Source organism: Sebastes fasciatus, chromosome 11, assembly GCF_043250625.1.
Source record: "Sebastes fasciatus isolate fSebFas1 chromosome 11, fSebFas1.pri, whole genome shotgun sequence".
Lineage (NCBI taxonomy): Eukaryota > Metazoa > Chordata > Actinopteri > Perciformes > Sebastidae > Sebastes > Sebastes fasciatus.
This window is the reverse complement of record NC_133805.1, coordinates 5712214-5733832: the sequence shown is the minus strand read 5'-3', so window position 1 is coordinate 5733832 and position 21619 is coordinate 5712214. Positions and strand designations below refer to the sequence as shown.

Below are 21619 nucleotides of genomic sequence, written 5' to 3'. Positions count from 1 at the left end.
AATTAAAGACTAGATGAGAAATATACAGTGAAACGGGTGTTTCCAGCTCAAGTAAGCAACAATTATGTTGTTTTTTTCATGCACTTGTTTACATTGATAGTATATAAGTTCAAACTAAGCAAGTGAATCATATTGGAGAAAGATTCATAAGGTGCATATGTGTTAATTTATTTTAGATGATCAGTGTGGTGGGCTGGAGGTTTACTACACAGTGTTATTGCAAAACATGTTTTGCTTCCTGCTGTTGTTGTTTATCTCTAATATCTGAGTGCTAAAGAGAGATGCAGCCAAGCTCCTAGCTTGATTACATGGATGTCTACACAGCAGAAATACTCTGCACAGTCCCGTGTGCAGTGCACGCATCTGAAGCAATGTTTATATTTGTAATTTGGTCGAGTGTGGACCAGAATGAGGTTTCAAGGGATCCTCAGTAAAGTGGGAGGGTGTACAGGTGTGTGCATTCTATTTTGTGCACCTCCAACCACTCAGTCTGTGACATTTTCTGTGGTCAGTATGTCACCAGTCGCATTAAACCTACTACTAAATGTCATTGTAGGTTGTCAAGATATCCAAAACATTTCTCTCCTGTAGTGAAGCCCTTCCACAAGCAACAGTACCACATAAGTCCTTTAAACAGTGCAGACATTACGTACGTCTACATGTTGGAGACGCAGTTGACAATAGGGCTTGGCAATATATCGATATTATATCAATATCGCCTTAGATTTTGGGTGTCATAATGTCGCATATGTGTCTTTTCCTGGTTTTAATGTAAATGTAAATCAGCTTTTATTGTCACACATAGTTTTTGTACACAGCACAGAACACAGTTATATTTACTCTCTGCATTAAACCCATCCTATTATTAGGAGAAGTGGGCAGCTACCATTAGTGTCCGGGGAGCAGTTTGAGGATCTGGTGCCTTGCTCAAGGGCACCCCTGCAGTGCCCAGGAGCTGCCAGTCCACAGTTCGTACTTTGTCCGTACGGGATCTTGAACCGGAGACCCTCTGGTTCCCCAAGCCAAGTCCCTATGGACTGAGTTACTGCTGCCCAAGACTGCATGACAGTAAAGACATGTAATTTCACTTAAACTTAACACTGTTCTAGCTGTTCTATTATTTTTCTTTACCCACTTATATTATATAATATTTATTTATTTATTATATCCACATTACTGATGATTATTTATCAAAAATCTCATTGTATAAATATTTTGTAAAAACACCAAAGGTCAGCCCTACAATATCGTCACAATATCGATATCAAGGTATTTGATCGAAAATATTGTGATATTTGATTTTCTCTATATCATCCCAGTCCTAGTTGACAACTACATGTTTAGCTTTGGCATCATATGTCCTCTTATCTTTTTTTGATTGGAAAGAAAGGAAGAATAAAAGGAAGGGAAGGCAGAATATTTTGTGCACATTCAGCTGTTGGCTTTCACGAATATATTTGACAGAAAACAAGTTATGGAACAGTACAGGTGACCGTGATTTAGATTTCCTGGGAAAAGGATGAAGCCTAAGCTCAGTCTCATCAAAACCACCATTTATATACTGTCACTGTGTGATATCTCTAATGTGGGTGGGGAGTGTTTGGGACCTTGTTAGAGGACCCAATTGGCTTACTCGTTTGTTGTTTCCAATAGTTACAGGTTAGTTGTTAAAGTGACAGTTTGGATTATTTGAAGTGGGGTTGTATGAGGTACTCATATCAGTGCAGGGCTGCAACTAACGATTATTTTCTCGATTAATCGATTAGTTATTTGGTCTTTAAAATGTCAGAAAATGTTGATCAGTGTTTCCCAAAGCTCAAGATGACGTCCTAAAAATGTCTTGTTTTGTCCAAAGATATTCAGTTTACTGTCATAGAGGAGTAAAGACACCAGAAAATATTCACTTTGAAGAAGCTGGCTTTTTTTCCTGAAAAAAATACTCAGATCGATTAATGAATTTAATAGTTGACAATTAATAAATTAATTAATTAATCGTTGCAGCTCTAAGTCAGTGTATTACCTACAGTAGATGGCGGTAGACATGCCTCTCAGCAAAATGTATTATAGCGCCTAAAAAACACCACATTTAGAATATTTTCCGACGGGAAACTGAAGAGAAAGTGAAACTTATTTATTTTTTTAGCCTTTCTTTTAGGTGACTAAAATGCGTTATGCTGCTACCTCCGTCCACAGCAGTATATTGCTTTGCTCCAATGCTGGTGCTCCTGTCTGTTTCTCCAAACTGGAGGCGTGCCGGCCGTCATCTAGTGATTACCTAATCCCACACTATTTAGCCGTGTAACGTTTGGCCATACCAAATACCAAAATTTGGCCAATTGAGATATAATTGAAGAGTAAATCTAAAAGCACACAAGATAAAATGATAAAAAGAAATCACAGCAGTAACACATTCCACATGTAAACACACAGGTCATATCAGGCAGGAAACTAGTGTACATATGTGCATTATTCTGTGATACGACTGTTCATGGTGCGAGCTGATTTCGGTGATGAATCATGTTCAGGGATGTTATCTGTCTAATTGTTTTCTATAGGGTAATTAAAGCCTGAAAAAGCTGCCAGTGAGTCAGGTCCTGTTAAACATTGAGCTAGCCTAATTCTTTAATTTGATGAGTTAAGTGAGTTGTTTATTGCAAATACACCCTGACACAAGCCTCACATTTTCGAGAATAAGATGGAAGGTTTTTTTTCCCAAAGGTTAAAGCATAGTTGACACCAACACAAGCTGGTGGGAAATTTATAGCCACTTTTTTAGTTTGGTCTATGAAATGGTAAAAAATAAAAACAAATGAACTAATGTGCCAAAGTTGGTATTTTTGCTAAGTAGCTTTGAAGCTATAACAGATAACAGATTTTTGATGATTTACTTTCATTTTGCAACTCTACATTTTGATATAACCTGTCAGTAGGGCTGTCGTAATAACCGCAATATTGCAGCGCTGCAATATTAACAATCCAGCCGCTATTTGTGCAATGGGAGGCCGCGTATTTACACTATGCTACAAACGCCAGCTGCGCTACAAGTCACCGAGTGTCTATTCTGCGCTGAGCGCTGCACGTTTGGTGTATTTTCTGGTCGCCGAGAGTCGAAAAATTTTCAACTTTGGGTAAAACGCTGCTTTCGTCACCGTCACTTTTTTCCCCAGCCGTCCAATCACAATAGAGGAGGGGCGGGATAAATGCCACAACGACCAACCGTCACATCCTACATGTAGGTCGAACAACAACGACGGACGCAACTTAAGCAACTCAACTGAAAAAAAACGCTGCGCCTCGTTGCCCTTTTGCATTTAAAAAATAAATAGGTATTTCATTAGTTTTAAAACTGTCATCTTTGTCATTTAAAAAGCAACAATATACCTAATAATAGCCTAACAAAAAGCTTATAGCACTAAAATCAGGATAAATAATTAAAAAAAAAAGCCAATCAGCCGAGCCAATCATTATCACCGCAGGAGAAACTCCTTCACCGCGACACCTGCCAAGTCCTTATCTCGTCCTCCTGCAGATTAATGGAGATTCACTGGTTGTTACTTAGTACAGCCAGATGTTATCAGTCCTTCATTATCTTGAGGCTGGTCATGGTCTACTGTAGTTTGATCTTTTCCGTTGGGTGTGACTGTTTGTACCTTAGTAACTGCCATGTTGAGTCCTTCTGATACACCAAAACAAATAACGGTATATCCCCAATATACAAGACCAGCAGCTTCGTCCACAAAAGCCTCTGGTCTCCATGCTGGTCCAGCTGTATGGCAACAGATGCTTTATTACACAAATCGTTGTTTTCAAAATTTCTGCTTTTAAAGGCCTTGGTCTTTCCTCTATATCAACTGTTGACTGATTTTTTATTAGTTAGTGGTCCAACAGCAGTAGATTTGATTGATTGATGAGTTAATTAATAATGCGCCCTCTCAAAGTGATGTGTGCTATGATGTTTTTCCTAGTTACAGGAACTGTGATAAATGAAAATGCAGATCCCACTGTTCTGATTGCTTGTTCTGATTCTGATTGATTTTACGCTCTTTATACAATGACAGTTTTCCTAAAATTAGATTTAAAAATCACAATATATCCACTTACTTACAGTATCGCAATATATTGAATTTGTAATCCCTGTATCATGATACGTATCGTATTGCCAGATTCTTGCCAGTACACAGCCCTAGTGATAAGCATTACCACTGAGGAAGACAGAGCGCCACTCAGTCGGTTAAAGTATTGAGTGCAAAACTGTGGTGACGCCACTCGCCGGTGGCTGGCGTTACCACGGTTTTACACTCTGCGGCTCACGTTAATGCATTTTCACAAGCGTGTTGGAGAACTACGGTGGCCTTCAGGTAACTTAAAGACATGAAAGGCTCTCTCTTGAGCCAGTGTTTGGTTTGTCCGTTCGGGCTACTGTAGAAACATGGCGGACTCTGTGAAGATGACCCGCTATCTTTATAGATATAAAGGGCTCATTCTAAGCTAATGGAAACACAACGATACTTAGTTTCAGGTAACTAATGAAAATATAGTTATGAATATATTCCATTTCTGCTAATAGATCCCCTGAAATCCCACACACTGCTCCTTTAAGACGCTTGTCATTCGATCGCAACATCCTTACTTCTGGTGTCATTTCCACTTCTCTCTCCCCTCTTCTCCTGTCAGCTCTCTACTGTATGCTGTCTAATAAAAAAGGCAAAAATTCCCCAAATAATACTTAAAGAAATTCAACCATATTCATTGGTGGCACTTAGGGCGAGACTTTCCTCTTTGATGATATGATGAGGCAGCAGCTGGGAGTTCAAGCAGTAAGTCATTATTGATTGAACTGTTGTGGTCAATAGAAAGAAAGATGTGAATTGGGTTTTTGGTTGGATATTCTTTCTTGTAGCCAGTGGCCTCCAGCCAGCCTGTCCACAGATCTGATTGGCAGAAGGACAAACCGACTCTGAAAGAAAATTATAGTCTCTGTACATGTTTAAACCTCCAAAAATAGACTCCTGCCTGTAGGAGACTTACCACTTTTTAAACAGTTTTGACCCTGTTTTCTGACTTTTGAGGAGCATTGTGGATCACTAGTAACTCGCAGAAACACAGACATTACTCTGAGGGAACTACAGTCTTTTGGGGAATTTTTACTAAACTTGTAAATGTTGATGCAACTATAAAAACAACATTTTAACATCATTAAAGGACCAGTGTGTAACACTTAGGTGGATCTATTGGCAGAAATGGAATATGATATTAATAATATCATGTTATTAAGGTATTAAGCGAAGTGTTAATCCGCTCTCCGAGTAGTGTATGTGATCAGCTGAGTGTACTAATCTAGTAATAACCAACAGGAAACTTAACTGAGATTCTAGTGTGGCTCGATGGCTGTCATATGACCTTACTTACACAGATCTGCTCTGCTAACTGCGTCATAGTATTCTGACTAATGTATTCTAAATTATTGTTTGAGGGTCAAGATTGTGTGACTGTACATTTAAGCAGGGGCCAGTGTTTTAGACCACAGGCCCAGACCCCATATTAATGTATTTTTAAGACTGGAAGTTCAGGTTCCACAAGTCCCTATAGTTCCCCAACTGTCATTAGGCAGATCCAGTATAGTGGATAGAGATCAATTGCCATGCTTGAAGGCACCTCAGTAGTAGTTACCGTATGAGGACAGTTCATCTGGGCAGACTTCCTGTCACATTCCTCAGCAGGGATTCAATCTGCTGACCTTGCTAAGCTTCAGGTTGCTGCTGTAAGTGAGCAGAGCAGCATCTCATTGGCCTGCTGGACACTCCATCACATCTGCATCACAGGCCACTGAAGAATGTAAATGAAGTAAAAACCACCTGCCAAAATGAGCCTCTTATTGATGCCTCATTCTATTAATAGGAAAGGCTAGATCGTCATCATTGACTTCACAGCCAGATCTTATCTTAAAAGTACAGAATGTGAAGTAGTCTCCTTTTTCTGCTTGGACAATGGATAAGCCTGCCTTTTACTTGGTTAGCTGAAAGACAAATCCAGGCTCCTGTTGAATTATCAACAGTCACATTGAACAGGTATCCTTGTATGAAGAACAGAGCTCTGGTTTATGTTTAGATAGTCTCGTGTTGCCAGACCAATCTCCTCTTTATGTTCGTGCTTTTCCAGTGCAGAATAAATCTTCTGGGTTGTTTAACTCTTAAACTTTTAAAGGACTAATGTGCTATTGGGGAACATCTTGCTGGTGGCTAATAGTCAAGTTTTTGTCAAGGCTTTCTCATAGTTAGCATGTAGATTACTATACTTACAGTATGATGGAAGGAAGCAGAATGTTGGCCTGGGCTTATCTCATCGGTCCACCTCTATTGAATCAGATGTTTGCTTAGCCAGAGCTGAGAAATGAATCCACCTTTCTTTCATCCAGTCATTCATCCATTCAGTAAACCTGTTCTCTAACCAGCCGCTCCATCACCTGGCAGGCGATTTGTTTCCTGATAGCCCAGCGGGTCTTTCCACATGTTGAATTACCTGTGCACGATAAGAGCTTCTGGTGCGGTGAGGTGTGAGAAAGACCTGCATAGTTCTCCACTAATTATAACTGATTGTAGCCATTTGAAGGCCCAGCAGGTTTTGATTGTGGGCTGCCATACACAGTGTGTTCATGCTCTGTACTACAGGCGTCATGTTGTTAGCCCTTTGCTAGAAATAGGAAGTTGTGCTGTGCTAGAAAGGTTTGTTAATTGTATTGTGACTAATTTAGCTGATTGGAAAAATGTAGGAAACGGAAGCTTAATTGCTAAATGTTTCCTCTGTGATAGTCAGAAGAAGAGTGTAACGTAAGCAGGTGTCTGTTGACTGCACACACAAGTGTGATGATGGAGGTGACGATGACATGATTCTTACACCTCTATATTGCTGCCCTTCTCGTGATCCCTCCATCTCTTATCATCATCATCACCACACAAAGATGCCTGCTTAGCAACGCCGCAGCCTGGCAATGGTAACCCTTGGAAACCATGAAGGAGGAAGACCACGTCCCTCTCTGTCACCTCCTTGAATGTCAGCTTCTCGTTGTGGCCATCTCATTAGCATCCTTCTTTTCTCTTCTCTTCTCTTTTATATCAAATTTAGGTGAAGTCGGTTCACTTTTTACAAACAAACAAAAAATATCTTGTCTCAAATAGACATTGACTATGTTAACATGCACACTAATATTCCACTATTATTCTGAATATGGCAATATTCCTTATTTGGTACAGGTCACATAAAGAGCATAATCCATTTGGATATTCCGAATGGAGCATTTTCTGATTAAGACATGTGGGATATGGCGTGGGCGGCTGTGGCTCAGAGGTCAGCATGTCAAAGTGTCCTTGAGCAAGATACTGAACTCCAAAGTGCTTCCGAAGGCTGTGCCATCGGTGTGTGAATGAGTATTCAGATTAGATCCTGATGGGCCTCTGCCGTCAGTGTATGAATGTGTGTGTGAATGGGTGAATGCTGACATGTAGTGTAAAGCGCCTTGAGTGGTCGGAAGACTAGAAAGGCGCTATATAAATGCAAGTCCATTTACCATATAGACAGCCGAAGTCCCGCCCCTTCCGGTGGACCCCTTATTTCGGAAAAAATATGAACAGTAGTCAACTGAGAGAAAAATATTTTTTTTGATCCTGTTTAAATTGCGCCATGAATCACACATATGTTTGTCAATTTAAAACATAATTTCTTAAGTCAAGAAAGTCACAGTTCGTCGTAGTTTTCTCATATTATCATTTAGTTTTGTGGGAAACCGCTCAGTGAACTACATCTCTCATCGCGCACAATATACGTCACCAACACTAGCCAGCTAGCAAACTTAGCTATGACCACGCACAAATGAAACGTTTTCTTAGCTGATGTGTTATATCCAGAGACTCCTGGTCTTTTTATCAGCCGGGGAGAGAAAGAACGAGTCAGACCCGTTGCTGGTGTGAGTTCATCCCAGTACGAAACACACAGCTTCAGAGAGAGAGACGTCACTTACGCAACTTTTGGGTGTGTCGTCTTTCTAATTATGTATTTTCACAGTCTGATACTTCAACAGTTTTACAACAAACTGCGACTTTATTAACTTGGAAAATTATGTTTTAAATTGACAAACATCATAATGTGTGATTCATGGAGCAATTCAAACGGGTTCAAAAAATTATTTGTCTCCCTCCGTTGACTAATGTTCATATTTTTTTCCGAAATAAGGTCACATGGGGTCTACCGTAACGGGCGTGACTTAAGTTCTCTATACGGGTTTTACCAACCTCCATCATACACTGACCTCATACAACCCCACTTCAAAACACCTGAACTAACCGTTTAAGTGTAAGATATGTGATTCATATCTAAATGCTTTGGTGTGGTGCATGTTACTGTTGGTGCCAGTAACAAAGTATTGGGCTGTTTCACTTTTGGTAATCACATTACGTATACTGAAAATGAAAATGTTTTTCTAGGTGGTGTAGACCTTCCGTCACTGCTTAATAAGGATGAACACTAAAGTTCAAACAGGTTGCTGCTGCTGCTGCTGCACCAAACCGGTTCTGTGTGTTTGTTTTATAACATGTGTCAAGGAAATAACAGCTCACTGTTTTTGTATCTGATGGCTTCTGAGAATCTGTTGACCTAGTATTTATACACATATATTTGATGATGCTATATTAGAGTTAATTTTCTAATTAAATTAGCAGGCATTGTTTTCTGACTTTGTAGTGCAATGATGGTCTCGTCTAAACTTTGTGTTTTGAACTAATAAAAGCCAGTCATCGCATGTTGAAGAAATGAATCGTGACTGTACTTTCAGTCCATCTGAGTGTATGTGGATCTGTAGCAGTCTGAAGTCATATGTAGAGTGGTGTTAATAATGAGCAGATACACCAGTGGCATCACACATAGTAAGCCAGCCAGCTGGTGGGTTAGCTCGCTAACAGTCGGCTCAGGTTCACTGAGCTGACTGAAGCTGGGTTGGAGAAATCCTCTTTGCTGGTGTTGTTCATGACTCCAACATTAATTACTGTTGTACATCTGTAACTTCCTGCAGTGTGTGTCTGTGCTGTGTGGGAGTTCAGAGCTTGGAAAAGTAATGGTTTTATAATGATGTCGGCCTGTGTGGTTTTTTATTCTCAGCACATTGCGATGCCTTTGAAAGTGAATCTGGAGTGTGTTCATGCTTGTATGTGTGACTCTATAATCACTGTTCCAGCCTGGCTGCATTAAACCCTCTTTAATGTGCTGTGTGTGTTTGTCTTTCAGGTGTGGGGAAGTCATGTCTATTACTACAGTTCACAGACAAGAGGTTTCAGCCTGTTCACGACCTCACTATCGGTAAGAGCGCCTGTCCTCTACACACTAAAGCAACATCATCACTAGACATACATTCATTAAATAACAAAAAACAACAACATATAAATAATAGATAAGAGGGAATTATGGCCTGTTTAACTTCTTAACACAAACCAGGATGCAAACAGTTATAAAGGAGTGGATAATGCAGTTGTTAGCACTGTCGCTTCACAGCAAGAAGGTCCCGGGTTCGATTATAGAGCCCTACCAGATGATGGGAAGGGCCAATATTATCATCTGACTTTTGCTTATCACATCAGTTTTGGCTTAAATGGCGGCCAATAAGTAATAACAATTTGAAATACAGTAATGCCAAAGACATGTTTGAGGTAATTTTGAGGTGCTTTCACATCTTATCTCTTTGCTATCATTGAAACAAACAAATAGAAGAGGAGTAGAACGGACATTCCCATTCAAATCAACATAGCAGGGCGTCCATGTTTATGTGTGCCGTGCTAATTCTGTATAAACTAAAACGACTTACGGCAAGTCGTGGACTCACTGAGGTGAAGTTTTGCAGCAACATTTAACAACTTAATGCTTCATCCACACACACTCGTCACAGCGGAGGAAAGCACACTTGCTGTCACCAGATAAGTGACAGCTTTGTTCGGCTCATTCGTCTGTAACCAGTGAAGCATTAAAGCGTGGTGGAATTTGCAAGCTAGTTAGCTAACTACTGGCTAGTCAGTTAGCTTGCTTTAATGCTACACTGGTCACAGAAAATGAGCCGGAAAGCGGGCTGGTGGCCAGCGGCAGCACTGGGTCTAACCCCGGGTTCACATAGGCCGCAAAAGCACCAGGATTTTCGGAGAACCGCTGCCCGCGTCCTTTAAGCGCCTATGTAAATCAATCAAGCTGTTCACATAGGCGCGGCTGGCTTGTGATCATCAGCGATAGTTTCAGCGTCTGGTCTATTTTCTCCACTAACTGCGAGCAAATCTGGCAGAAAACATACTGATAATCTACTATAAACAATATAAATTGTTGCTTGTTGACCGGCGCGGAGAAATGCGCTGCCAGGCTTCGGCTTGCGCGATGATTAACATAGCGCAGCCCTTCGCGGCCTATTTGAACCCACCGTGACGGTCCCTCCGCCTCACAGTAACCATCGCCTCCTTAACACTATGTTACAAAATGCCTCCTTTTTGTCCTGTTTCTCTCTGTTCGTCATTATTTATGATATACGGTTCCAGTCTCCTCTAATGATGCTCATAATCAGCTGTTTTCTATGTGAGCTCTTTTAAAAAAAAATTAAATTTAAAAGGTTCATTAATAAGCTGCAGGACTTTTTGATTGAGTCAGTACCTAATTCACATTCTTCTGTTTGTGTTTGTGTGTGTCCAGGTGTGGAGTTCGGAGCGAGGATGATCACTATAGATGGCAAACAGATCAAACTGCAGATCTGGGATACGGTAATACATCATTGTATATTGTTGTCTTCATTGTGGCAGCACGTTCATGACTCTGTAAAAAGACCCAAACGAGTCTTAAATGACCTAAATGGAAGGCTAATATATGGATGTCTTTGAAATGACCACATTAGAGGTCTTAAACTTTAACTCAACCTGTGATTCTGATTTCTTATGGATACCCACGAGTCTCCCCTTTACAGACATGCCAACTTTATGATAATCACATGCAGTTTTTGGGGCAAGTTATAGTCAAGTCAGCACACTGACACACTGACAGCTGTTGTTGCCTGTTGGGCTGCAGTTTGCCATGTTATGATTGGAGCATATTGTTTTATGCTAAATGCAGTACCTGTGAGGGTTTCTGGACAATATTTGTCATTGTTTTGTGTTGTTAATTGATTTCCAATAATAAATATTTACATACATTTGCATAAAGCAAACATATTTTTCCACTCCCATGTTAATAAGAGTATTAAATACTTGACAAATCTCCCTTTAATGTACATTTTGAACAGATTAAAAATGCGTGATTAATTTGTGATTAATTATTAACTATGGACAATCATGTGAGTTTTCCAGTCAAAGAGAGAAATAAATAATAAATCAAGTTCTCTAGAAGCACATAGGTATACTGTACATAAAATGACTAAATGGTTTCTGTTTGTTAAATTTTTAGGGAAGGAACGTATTCTCCATCTGTGGAGGTTCTGCCATAACTGTGTCATGTTTGAATATTAATAATAATAATAATCAAGCTGTAAATGCACCTTATTGCCCAAGAGTATGTGGTGTGTGGGTGTTGGGACAGACCCCTAAAAAGGATGTGACGTTCTGTCCCGGTTGTGTCGGTGTACTGTGGTTTCCTGTCCGTGCAATAAACCAGTTGACCAGCAGGTGGAGTTAGAGCTCCGTGTTAAAACACTGCTCCGAGCATGAGAGGAGGCCCACGGCAGTGATGTCAGTCCTGCTCCTCAAAACTCAAGACTGCTGCAGCTTTTCTATCCTACCAGCTAGTTGGTGATTAGATGGTCAAAATGAGTGCTCACTGATGCTTACTAGACTTGTACAAAACACCACCACCACCGCCACCACCAAATGGCTAGAGAAACCAGATCATTGTGCAGGCTGCATATGCCATATGAATAAGTGTGTATCTGTGACCAGATGGCAGACAGACACAGCGTTCCCTCTCTTTCACCCTTATTTATCATTTATTCACTAATAGCATTACTGGCTGGTTGACCGCTCCCTGAATGACCGACTTGACTGTTCTAGTGGCCATCTAACTGGTTCACTGAATGCTCCTCCGGCTGAGCGGGTGTCTAGCTGTCTAACTAACCGGCTCAGTGACTGAATGACTAGTTCCCTTACTCGGGGATCGACTGCTTCATTGACCAACAGACCGAGTTCCTGGGTGACAAACTAGCAGCCCGGGTCCTCTGACTTGCTTAGTGATTCACCGACTGACTGTCTGGTTTTTCAGATGAGGTCACAGCGGCGCTGGGCTGCAGCTGCTAGGATAGAGCGGTGTTTTGTTTTCTGCTCTGGGTCTGGGCGAAACACAGACAACATTGTTACTGTACATGGGATGGAGACAGAGAATGAATAGACGGGGTTGGGGGGGTGGTAAGAGTGCTAGATGGTGAAAGGAGTGATGGGAAGAGTGCAGGCCCGGGGATTCATAGAGAAAGAATGAAAAGATGAGTGATGCAAGGAGGAGACAGTGGAGAGGAGACAATGAGGGGTGATAATGGAAGGAGGAGTGAACCAACAAGGTGACCAGAGGCCTGTGCTACGAAGAGAGTTCAACATACCCGGGGTATCTTCTCGTTATCTGGCTTAACTAACCCTAACAAACGAGATCCCGCTAAGCGGTCCTACAACGGTGGTTATCAACTCAGTAAATCAACCCAGGATTTCTCAATCTGGTTATGAGCAGGTTCACATGAAAGGGACGGTGTTTGCAGCATCTGACCAATCACAAACATGGACACGTCTACTGTCAGCAGAGCGCCACATTTTACAAATGAAGAGCAGGCTATAATATTAGACAAATACAAAGAATTCAAACACTTAATCCAGACTAAAAGTAGCACAGTTGAAGCTGCCAAATGCAGGAAGGACAGCTGGCAAAAGATCAAATTGTGTGAATGCGTAAATTAACAGACTTATTAATTTAACGTGATACTCAGAAGTCAGATATAGTCGTCTCGATGGGGCAGCGATATTATAAATAGCTTTCAAGATAGAATGAATGAATAGATCACACTTCATTATGCCCTTTGGTAATAATAAGACAGCGTGTATGAGTATTTCAGCCTTCTTTCAGCTGCGTCCCCGTCTCCAGCGGTGTGAAACGGACTTGATGGCAAGTGAAAACATAAATATAAAAACATAATTCCAAGCGGTAAGCACCCACAGCATAAATCCAGTTGTCCTTTCTGCATTAGTCAGTTTAAACTGTGTTGTTTTAGCCTGAATTATCACTTAATCTTCTTCGTATTTGTGTATTATTACCATACGATCCGCGCACCGTGCTCTGATTGGTCAGTAGGCAGCGCTTTCATACGAGTTGATCTCTTATCTGGAACATAACCTGTTTGGTGTTCAGCATTAGTTACCTTGCTAACCCCAAATCCTGCTTCGTAGTACAGGCCTCTGGTGGGCTAAACAGACTGTTTATATGACGATGCTGCAGGTTTAATCCACATGGCACCGCAGCTGATGTGACCCTCCATGTTTAGGGAAACTGGGAGGTTATACACACGAGCAGAGAGAAAGAAAGAAAGAAAGGGATTGTGACAGATAGATGGAGAAAAACAGAGAGAAGTCCATTGTATCCAGTTACAGGCTCTGCTCTGTCCTGTCCTCCCCCTCCCAGCAGACTGAAAACCTGGAGCCGGACACACACTGCTAGAGAATCAGGGCTGGTACACAACATTTCTGGTGCTAGACTACATAAACAGGACTGGTAGATAAAGCAGGACTGGTGGGGAGGATGACCTGTAGGACTGAAACATGAGGCCTGTAAAGCCAGAGTCAGGCGCTGTTAGAAAACCAAAAGGATCAGCAGTCTGTGCTCATTTCAATTATTCACATTTCAATTTCTGTTTATTAATATATGTATGTGTTTCTGCAGGCTGGTCAGGAGTCGTTCCGGTCCATCACCAGGTCTTACTACAGAGGAGCAGCAGGAGCTCTGCTAGTCTATGACATCACAAGGTAACATAACCAATCAGACAGACCCCTACACGCTCTGCAGTCAGGCTGCGTTCAGCAACATTGTGAAGTTGCATACTAGAATAGAAACAATGATAAGACTAAGGCTGACCCGAGTGCTTTGAAGCTTTGACCATTGCCTTGGTATTCGACCTCCAAATCACTATTCGAATGCTTTGTTTTTGTTTTGTTTTGTTTATATATAGGTATGTAATAATAATGTATAAATCCCAAAATACCACAAAATATTTTTATATATATATATATATATTTTTTAATATTAAACTTTATGCCAATCCATTAAAGACATTTTGAGATATTTCACAGGATAAGTGAAAATTAGACCTGCTGATGTCACGAGAGGAAACGCCACCTCTGGAGCAATCTGATTTCAGTCTGTCTTGAATGCTTCTTGGATGCATTTACACTCCGCTCTTTTGAGATCAGATAGCTATCTGATCCGCCCAAGACGCATGAAGTGTAAATTGGGTATTTTCTCTTCTTAAAAAAAACCCTGTTAGCAGCAGGTCAGTCTTTCCATCAATCCAACGCTACGGTCCAGAGCAAAATATATTGACGACTACTGGCCAGATTGACGTGAAATTTGTTATTGATCTTCATGGTCTCCAGAGGTTGATATCTTAATGATTGTCATGACCCCGTGACCTTTTGTCAGGTCAAAATCTCCCCTCCACCAGCGACCTCTGTGTCAAAGAAAGATTAGCCTGATATTGATAGATTTCTGTGGATATTTAATGTTCCCCAGAAGTAGAATCCTGTTTTTCTGAGCTATTAATAATAGCTAAATATTGTGGGGCACAGTGGACATTACAACCTCTAGAGGCCACAAGAGGGACTTTAGACATTATGTCTCGCACTTGAGGACTTTAAACTAGAACATGGGGAAGTGACATCATTCACCGTGCAAGAGAAAGTAAAATCTGATATCAATGTGTGTGTGCTGTGAAGCTCTGCCATTCTTTATCGCTGGTGTTTTCTGTTTTGTTAATGTGAACGTAGATTGAAACTGCATTCTGTGCTCGTTTTAACAGACGGGACACCTTCAACCACTTGACGACCTGGTTAGAGGACGCTCGCCAACATTCCAACTCCAATATGGTCATCATGCTCATTGGCAACAAGAGGTAAGATGGGTTTACACAGTGATGGTTACATCCTGTCCTCCTGCCATCAGTGGGCTGGTCCTAACTGTACACTGTAGCTTGTGTTCAGAGATAAATAAATCAAACCGTTCCACACTAATTTAAGTTAAGCGCAATAAATCCCAGCTGTTTATCGACAACACTGAGGGCTCAGGTAACCTACGATACAAGCAGGTTTTGCCAAAACAAGAAAGCCTGAGTCATCTTTACGTGCTGTCATCAGTGATGAGTCATCATGAAGTCAAGTTCACACCCTGAGGCCTGTAACACAAAGCAAGTTCAACATACCCAGGGTATCTTCTCGTTATCTGGCTTAACTAACCCTAACAAACGAGATCCCGCTTAGCGGTCCTACGACGGTGGTTATCAACTCAGTAAGTCAACCCAGGGTTTCTCAATCTGGCGATGAGCGCGTTCATATGAAACGTGATCTGATTAATCACAAACATGGACAAGTCTACTGTCAGCAGAGCGGCACATTTTACAAAGGAAGAGCAGACTATAATATTAGACAAATACGAAGAAGTTAAACACTTAATCCAGACTAAAAGTAACACAGTTGAAGCTGACAAATGCAGGAAGAACAGCTGGCCAAAGAAAAAAAATTCTGATGTGTAAATGCGTAAACTAACAGACGTATTAATTTAACAGTATACTCAAAAGTCAGATATAGTTGTCTAGATGGTGCAGTAATATATATATAAATAGATAGATAGATATTGATATATGTATAGGTCTATAAATGACACTTCATTATGGTAACGATGTGGCGTGTAGGACTATTTCAGCCTTCTTTGAGCTGTGTCCCCGACTCCGGCGGTGTGAAACGGACTTGAGAGCAACTAAAAAAATGAATATAAAAACATAATTCAAAGCGGTAAACACCCACAGCATGAATCCAGCTGTGCTTCCTGCATTAGTCAGTTTAAACTGTGCTACTTTTTGCCTGGATTATGACTTCTTCATATTTGCGTAATATTATCATACGATCCTTGCATCGAGCTGTGATTGGTCAGTAGGCGGTGCTTTTATACGGGTTGATCTCTTAATCTGGAACATAACCTGCTGGGCAGGTTAGGTGTTCAGCATAAATTACCATGGCGATTAGAAGTGAACCACTGTCGTAGGAACCTTGAAGTTACCTTGCTAACCCCAACTCCTGCTTCGTAGTACAGACCTCCGGTTTAATTCATCAGAGAAAAGGGGCTTTTTCCTGACTTGAGTCAGCCTCCTCCACAGATTAGGTCAATATCACTGTTCCTGCTGCACACCTGTTCATAAGGTGTGCTACGTGTTACTATATTTCTACTGTTGGCTGACCATTGAAAACACATCATTGTATTAACGTGTGTGTCTGTGTGTGTTTTCAGTGACCTGGAGTCGAGGAGAGAGGTGAAGAAAGAGGAAGGTGAAGCATTTGCCAGAGAACACGGCCTCATATTCATGGAGACTTCAGCCAAGACTGCCTCTAATGTAGAGGAGGTACGTACACACATATACACACATATACCTCCATTCAGGCTACGTTTTGAAAGGGACAAGTTATTTGGTATTATATAGACTTGTGGTCGATGCCGATATTTAGAGAGAAAGGCAGTCGATGGCCGATACGTAATTCCGATACCATGATGTTGTTTTGCTTTTTTGTATCTAATAAAATAACAATTTAATAATAATAACAAAGGAGACACAAAATCGCTGAATTTAAGTGAACATTTATTTAACACTGTTATTGTCTGTTTTGCTTCTGTTTGCTTAAGTAGATCTGCACTTTGTCTGCAGTGCACTTATTTTAAATTTAAAAAAATGTATCATCATTATGACATATTATTATTGCTATAGGCCTATAGAATAAAGTAAAGGATTAGCAGGATTGATTTTAAAATAATCCAAATTATATCTGCGATAACTGCTGTTTCTTATAGTTTTATATTTAGTTAATGTAAAGCACGTTGTATTCAATGTCTGTGACATATCCTACAGATATAAACAACAATGAAGCTGTAGTGAAAGGTGTAATGTTGCTGCTATGATGTCAGAATGACTAACAACAGATCATCAGCCGATGTCCGTTATCTCAAAGTGGCATTAATCGACCGGTTAATATATAGAATGATAAGTGAAGTACCAGAAAATTGCACAAAATAAGCATCACTTCACTAATTTACACCTTCCCTGAACCTGCCCGAGGTCTATAATATACTATACTACTCCAACTAATGCTAACAGCTTCTTCCTCACACATAAATCTCCTCTTGTAAGAAGTTCCACACCACAATTACACACATATTATCTGCTGTTTCACAGACATTAGTGCTGCCTGTTGACATCTGTCGCTGTAGTTACTCCTCTATTTGTTTGGAACACAATGCAAGAATAAACTTCCTGAAGACTGAATCTTTGAATATGTCAGGATGTTAACACTATCGCCTTTATCAGGCTGCAGTGATGTTCCATCATGAGCACACAGTTTAACAGCATCATAGGTAATAGAGTTATAGTCGTATATTGGCTTATAGCAGCTGTGTACGTGTTACAAATCACATTTAGTCCAATTTGTGTCATCCACCTCTCATATGATGCAATTTGACTTATTACGTATTTACAAGAAATTTAGATCAGATTGTACACCAGTACATGTGAGTAATGATGATGTTTTTGTGTTCTGTGTTGTGTTATTGGTAGCTGTATAAGTAGTAATAGAAAGACAAAGTTATTTTTATTTATAGTATTAATTCTAGTTCATTACAGTTACATGTATATAGCAATAAGTAACATGTACAGAAGAATATAATAAAGTACAAGAAAATGCAACAGTAACAGGATGAAAAAAATACAAGAAAAGGAAATAAAAAAAAGAAACCTGTGACAGATCTCCGGTAGCTTAACAACGAATTTACACCAGGCAGCGGCGAAGTGCGGTTCACCACAATAATTACACTTTCCTGCAGCCCGGAGGCGTGTTCATGTGTTCACGTGTTCACGTGTTTCAAGCAGGTAGAAATTCTTTGTAACATGGGTCGACATGTCGCAGAATCAAACCGTCAATCAAACCATTTTCATGAAAATGTATGTTCCCTGTTCTTTCTGCAATAGTTATTCTATGTATTTACATTCAGTCATTACATCTCTATATAGTACAGCTGCACAATTAATTGAAATTTTATCGAAAATTGCAATATGGCTTACTGCCATTTACAAATTACTGGAGGCACAATATTTTTTATAGGCAAACTGTGTGTCAAAGATGATGTCCTGGCCTACACATCATATTCTACAGACTTAAGAAAACATCTTTGTTTGGTACAGATCCCCACAAAAATCACACCATAATCATTTTAATGTTTTTCAATGAAAATGCAAATAATGATGTAAAAACTATCACTCCCTCTAATATCGCTAGTCATATCGCAATTGCAAGATCAGTCAAAATAATTGCAATTAGAAATGGTTTCAAAATCGTGCAGCCCTACGATATAGTCGTCCGCCATTCCCACACTGGATTCAGATTGCTTTAGCACAAGGATTCACAGGAAAAAAGTGTGTAATTGTAGTCGTGAGCTTCTCCTCAAGTTGCTAAAACCCCGAATTCCCAGACACAATACTGAAGACATTCACCTTGGTGTCCTCAATGGTAGCTAGATCACTGCCTGCCTCTTTACCACCACTGAAGTGCCCTCTGTCAACGTGGAAACTGAAGGATTGAACAACAACAACAACAACACACCCAATAACAAGTTTGACGAGTTGTGATGAATGATAAATATCCAATCAATGTTATTTGTTATCTTCCACGATCTTACCTATTGTAGTTTAATGTGCTACCTTGTATGTAGGGCTGCACGATTATTGCCAAAACGATAACCCCGATTATTTATCACGATTATTCGTTGATTTTAGCGACAGCATATTTATTGCACTTTCACATTAAAATAAACAGAGCACTGTTTTCACTTCCGTGCTGTGCTACATCCCTGTTAATGTACAAATTAGAGCTGCACCGTGTCGGAAAAAAGCCGACAATGAAATACATATTGTTTTTCTGCTATATACTGTATATTGCATTATGAGAAAATACAGGAATATTCACTCAACCCCCTATTGTTAGCTACATTTTAAAGTTAAACGCTTCAATCTGGTGCGCTTCGAGAGCAAAATTAGCAACAATAAGAGCTAGATAAACAATTTAATGCTCTTAATTGAATCACATTGGTTGTATAGATAATATCTAAACCATAAAAGTGATGCAAAAACATCTCGATCAGCAGCTGGTTGTTGTTAGTTTAGGAAGCGCTTGATTTGAGATGCAGCAGAGCTTTCTATGAGCAGAACGCGCATTTTAAACGTCAATATCTCAGGCCATCATGTTCATTTAATTGAGGGGAGCCAAAATTGTGATTAATGTTCGATTAATTGTGCAGCCTTACTTGTATGTATAAACTCTGAATGGACTAAGACACTTAGAGCAAACCTGACTTGACTGTTTACCTGTAGCATCATGGGAGGTCACCGCCGTGCTGGAGCCTGTAGCACCTCGCCAGCTTCACATTAGCATCATGAAGCACAGTTAGCACGCCGCTCCGCCCCTCGCCGAGCCACACCCCTGGTGTTGTTGTGTGTAATGAATGCACGGCGGCGTTGTCCTCGGGGACTCCTTTCTCACTTATCCAATCACATAAATAATCCCATCCTACACCTCACAGCATGCCAGCCAGGGGCACTGCAGCGTGTGCGTGTGCGTGTGTGTGTGTTTGTTTACATCGATTTTTTTTTTTTGCCTGGCCTATATCATGCTGCAAACACACACACATCACTGTTGAGTAGAGCTCTCACCGGGGTTAAGATGAGGGGGGAGGGACGTGCGTGCGTGCGTGTGCGTGTGTGTGTGTGTGTGTGTGTGTGTGTGTGGTATGATTAATTTGTCTCATTAGTGTCCTCTGAATCCTCCTGATACCGCTCCTCTCCTCCCTTCCCTTCATCTCTCCTCGCTCCATCCCTCGACGTCCATCATTTGCTCTTTACCTCCCTCCCATCCTCCTTCACCTCGCCTCCCCTACCCCCCACCCTCCCCCTCTCCATCCACATCCGCCTCCCCCTCCTCCAACATGTCTTCCTCCCTTTTTTTCTCCTCCGTGTCCTCCTGCCCTCTTCCATTCATTTCTTTCCTTCCCTCAGCTCCTTCCTCTCCCCCCTCCCTCTCTTCTCCGTCATCTCCCTCTCTCTCTCCCCCAGCAGTATATCAACCAGTTATAGTTCATACATATTCATAACCTCCACCCCGCCTCCCCCTCAGCGACACCCAGCAGCCAATCAGAGCGCTGGGTTTGTCGTCAGGGTCTGTGGGTGGACACCGGGCTGATGGGATGGTCCTTAGAGAGAGATTCCTGTAAGCATCTTCTCGTCGTCTCATCTCCCCATCTTTCCTTCCTTCTTCTTTCCTTACGTCCTCCCTTCCTTGAGACCCTTTTCCTCATGTTCAATTCTGGCATTCATGTTCATTTTCTCTTTTTTTTGCTGCTTTTGACCTCTTTATGCTCGTCTCCTCCAGTCCTTTCTGGCTGTGGTTGAATAGTCTCTCTACTTCCTAACGGAGTGAAATGACCCGGAAGTATCTGAGTAGCAGCCGTGATGTTAATAAACTTGTGACAACGGTATTAACGATTACACCGGACATTTTACAAGAAAAGACGACGGTCAATATGTGTAGCGCACTTACTTTGATCTTTAACGTCGGGTGGCTGTGTGTCTGGCCTCTCTGGTAGAGCTTTCGCTGCGAGGACGCGGGGGCCTACCTGAACGCTCTGTCCTCCTCAGTGCGATTAACGTTACGGTTCTTTTATAGCATTGGGTTTTAAATCTTAAATATTGCCAAATAGGTGCGTTTGCTTTTCGCTTCGACACCAAATCCTCCGCCATCTCTCGGTCTGTTAACTCTCTCTCGTCCCGTGTGTGTGAAATATGACACCTGCCACTCTGAGCTGAGACTCCGTACGAAGCAGATGCATTCACTTTCACTCTGTAGCTTCCGTCGTCTTAACACATCGTCTATAACATGCCGCTGATACGCCAAAATGAACTAAATGGGTTTTATTTCTTTTTTTTAAAAAAAGTTTAATGGCAGTGGTGGCCATGGGTACGTAATGTAATCGGTGTGTGCCCCGACCATCGTGAAACACCGACTACCGCGACTACAAGCCTAATCTGAACTTTATATTTCCAAGAAATTCCAGAAAAAGGAAGTGTAGAGAGAGCCGTGGAGGAGCAAGGGATGCAGTGATGTGCTGAAGGAAGGAAAGAGGACAGGACAGAGTGCACTAGAGAGAGCACCCTTGGGCTCCTCGCTCTATTTTCAGACCGGGTGTCACATAAAAGTTCAGGACATATTTTCAGATCTTTAATGACTCTGCTGAAGAAACACACTTCTTCTTCTTCTTCTTGGCTTGACAGAGTTGTGCGTGG

The 21619-nt window shown here is 41.1% G+C and overlaps 1 protein-coding gene across 1 annotated transcript in view; it reads left to right on the top strand.

Annotated features, from left to right (window-relative positions):
* Positions 1-21619, top strand: part of rab2a (RAB2A, member RAS oncogene family) — a 31366-nt gene that overhangs the window by 2036 nt on the left and 7711 nt on the right. Inside the window, exons 2-6 of the mRNA XM_074650170.1 lie at positions 9274-9345; positions 10711-10778; positions 13918-14000; positions 15050-15142; positions 16531-16642. Of these exons, the coding sequence (XP_074506271.1) occupies positions 9274-9345; positions 10711-10778; positions 13918-14000; positions 15050-15142; positions 16531-16642 (428 nt within the window). The remainder of the gene's footprint in view (positions 1-9273; positions 9346-10710; positions 10779-13917; positions 14001-15049; positions 15143-16530; positions 16643-21619) is intronic.